Source organism: Colobus angolensis, unplaced genomic scaffold (genome assembly GCF_000951035.1).
Source record: "Colobus angolensis palliatus isolate OR3802 unplaced genomic scaffold, Cang.pa_1.0 Scaffold130, whole genome shotgun sequence".
In the NCBI taxonomy this organism is placed as follows: domain Eukaryota; kingdom Metazoa; phylum Chordata; class Mammalia; order Primates; family Cercopithecidae; genus Colobus; species Colobus angolensis.
Window position 1 is genome coordinate 2759472 of NW_012114253.1, and position 3179 is coordinate 2762650.

General features: G+C 59.2%; 1 protein-coding gene across 7 annotated transcripts in view; it reads right to left on the minus strand.

Moving 5' to 3' along the window:
- Positions 1 to 3179, minus strand: part of LOC105506012 (neuroblastoma suppressor of tumorigenicity 1) — an 18215-nt gene that overhangs the window by 10913 nt on the left and 4123 nt on the right. The window contains exon 1 of one of the 7 annotated variants that reach the window (XM_011934014.1): positions 2400 to 2551. The exons of 4 other annotated variants lie outside the window; for them this stretch is intronic. Coding sequence is in view for 1 of the 3 variants with exons in the window: in XM_011934012.1 (XP_011789402.1) it covers positions 1898 to 1980 (83 nt within the window). In the remaining 2 variants the exon portion in view is untranslated. Of the gene's footprint in view, positions 1 to 276; positions 338 to 1897; positions 2159 to 2399; positions 2552 to 3179 lie in introns of those variants that run through there. 2 more of the 7 variants (XM_011934012.1, XM_011934013.1) reach the window with 2 other exon arrangements.

Here is a 3179-nt window from a genome sequence, read left to right on the forward strand (position 1 = left end):
GAGACACACATGCACACACACGCACACACACACCCCCCACACATGCACACACACGCACACACCCCCCACACGCACACACACATGCACACACACACCCCAGGCCTTTCCTGTTACCGGTTCCAGCAACCATTCGGTGCAGAGCCATGGAGGGCAGGGCTGATGAATCCTCAGTGGAAAGGCGGGGCTCTCCCTCCCCATCTTCACCTCCTGCTTCCAGAACCTCCTCTGGGAACCTTCCCACACTCGGCCCGAGCTGATGGGGATGGACGATTCTACCTGTGGGCTCAGCATTCAGATGACACCGCAGTCCGCACGCACAACGAGCACGCAGCGTTTGTGGCTGTCAAACCAGATGCTCCCCCTCCCCTGCCTCTCCCACCTTTCCTCTGCCCCCACACTCACCAAGGGCAGGGTCTGGCTCTCCTCCTCCATTCTCCACAGTTATAACAGACTCGAGTTCAAATCATAGCTCAGTCATTCTAGTCTGTCTCTTTTTATTTTTATGTTTTTGTTTGTAACAGGATCTCACTGTGTTGCCCAGGCTGGAGTGTGGTGGCACAATCATAGTTCATGGCAGCCTCAAACTCTGGGGCTCAAGCGATCCTCCCACCTCAACCTCCCGAGCAGCTGGTACTACAGGCATACACCACCATTACCAGTTAAGTTTTGGAGAGACGAGGTCTCCCTTTGTTGACCAGGCTGGTCTTGAACTCCCACTTCAGCCTCCCAAAGCACTGGGATCACTTGATCCCATTTTAACCTTTCTGTACCTCAGTTTCCTCATCTGCAAAGTGGGGATAGTGCTAATATCCAGCTCACAGGACAGCTGTGAGAATTAAACTGAAGAATACATGGAAACCTCTGGAGAGATCACCCATCAGAGTTAATTCCTCAGTCCATGTCACTTTCAGTGCTACCTTGGGCCTCTTATCCTCCCTGGCTTCTGCCTGCTTCCTTCTGCCCCTCGCTCCCACAGGATCCTGGGCAGGTCCTGAGGATATTTCAGTCTGGACTGCATCTGCCGCAGTGAGACTGGATTTAGGGAAAACCTTGAGGTGAAACTCAAGCAAGTGGGATGACAGCTGGGAATGAATTTTGGAAACTGTCAAGGGCCACCCAACATGATTCCCTGCCAGGGTGGGAACTGGGAGGAAGATCCCACTCAGACTCTAAGACAGGGTCGTGGAGACACCAGCCTCCTACAAAATCCAACTTCAAGAAAACAGGCTGTGCCCCACCGCCAGGCTGAGTGTGCTGCCGCGCGCAGAGGGTGTGGAGGGCGGCTGGGCTGCAGCCCTAGGCTTGGGGCTTGGCAAGGGCGGGGTGATCCCTCCGGGTTTTGGAATGAGCACAGGGACTTCCTTGAATGGTGCAACTGAAAATGCTGCTCTGTGAAGGGGCAAGGCAGTGTCAGGCCTGGGGCTCCCTGCTCACCCAGGTCAGGCCCCAGCTCTGGTCAGCCCAACTGGGTTTACTAGGCTCACCCTGGGGTTTGAGGACGAGTTCTGGCCAAAGCTCATACACTGGCTTTCTGTGTGCCTGGAGTCAGGAGAATCTAATGGTTACACCTCGAGTCACTGATCATTTGCTTCCCTTCCCTAAGCTTCACGTTTGCAACCTGTAAAATGGGCAGCCTGGCCTGGGAACATCCATTTCAGCAGATCCCCCAGGGAGGAGCCTGGCTCCAGCATACTGCTTAAGGCCACTGTGATTCCACGACCCCAGTCTCACGGCAGGGTGGCTTTTCCTTCCTTCCTTCAGCACTGAGGAGAGCATGAGTCAACTGTCCAGGGGGCGGACACACAGGGCCGAGCCCGTGTCACCCAGGCCTGCCTGCACCTTCCAGCCCTGGCCACCTCTGTGCCAGCCCCCCAACCCAGGCCAAGGCCTTCCTTACCGCAGACCCTCCTGCCCGCAGACCAAAAACAGTCTCCAAAACAAATCCATGCTAATGAGCTGCTGCAGGGCCGGGCTGCACATCTGCTCAGCAGAAGTTCCACTGCAGACCTCACCAACAACCCTGCCCGCTCCGGCAGCCTCCGACCCTGGGGTTGTGGGTCGGAGGAAGCAGCTAAACTCAGCCTGAAATTTCACTTTAAAAGAATGAGGCCATATTGCCGGCCGATGCAGAACACCTACTCCCCTGTCCACCCCTCCAAAACACAGGCCCGGGAGAGAGGTCCAGTTTGCAGGGGTGGGTGGAGAGGGGTGAGGGTCACCGAGGAAACGCTGCAGCCTCGTCTTTTCTTTGGCCCCAACTCAAGGCAAACCACGCCCAAGCAGTCCCAGCATCTGGGGGAGTCTAGGGAGGCCCCATTCCGCAGTAACAAAGGGTAAGGGGCTCCTTGTTGACAAATTGCTTCCCGGCCAGCGCCCGGTCTTTGGCCTCCAGCCCTGACCTCTGTTTTCCTGGGGTGCCCCTACTTACAGGCTGGTGGCGTCCAGCTAGGGGAGCGAGGGCCTCCGAAAGCCTGGAAGTATGGCCTTCTCCCTTGATGCCCGCCAACCCCCGGCCACGCCAAGGCGGGCGGCTGCCCCCTCTGCCGCCGCTTGTAAAAGATCAGAATCGCCCCGCCCTGGGAGCGGGCCGGGCAGGTGGCCCGCAGCAGGGCCTGTCGTCCAGCCGGCCTCGCGGGGGTGGAATTCTTAAGAAAACTGAGCCCCCGGAAAGGCTGGCTCTCCCTGCCCCAGACTCAATTCCAGGGAGATGACCCGGGCCAGGCCTCGGGGCTGGCGGGAGGCAGGGGGAGGGTTTGGCGCACCCGGTCTAGGAAACTATTCGTGAACTCCGCTGGGGGAAGGCGAGCCTCCGACACTGGGGGGATTGTCTGGATCGAAGGGTGGGGGGTCAGGGAGACGCGCAGACACAGGGCGAGACCCTCACAGAGGGCAGCGCAGAGACAGAGAGAGGGAGAGAAAGCGAGAAGCAGAGACACAAACGCGGGCAGCCGAACACGGAGGCAGACGGGGAACAGTAAGAGACGGGCAGACCCGGGGAAAGTGAGCGGCGGAAACGGAGCGACGGAGGGACAGACACATGGACGTGGGGACCGAAGCAGAGGGGGCCGCGGGAGGCGGAAACGTCCAGAGCCGAGAGGCGCGGCGAGGCCCGGGCATGGCCGGGGGACATGCGAGCCCGGCCCGCCCGGCCACGCATCTCCCTCCCTCGCTCTCTCCCT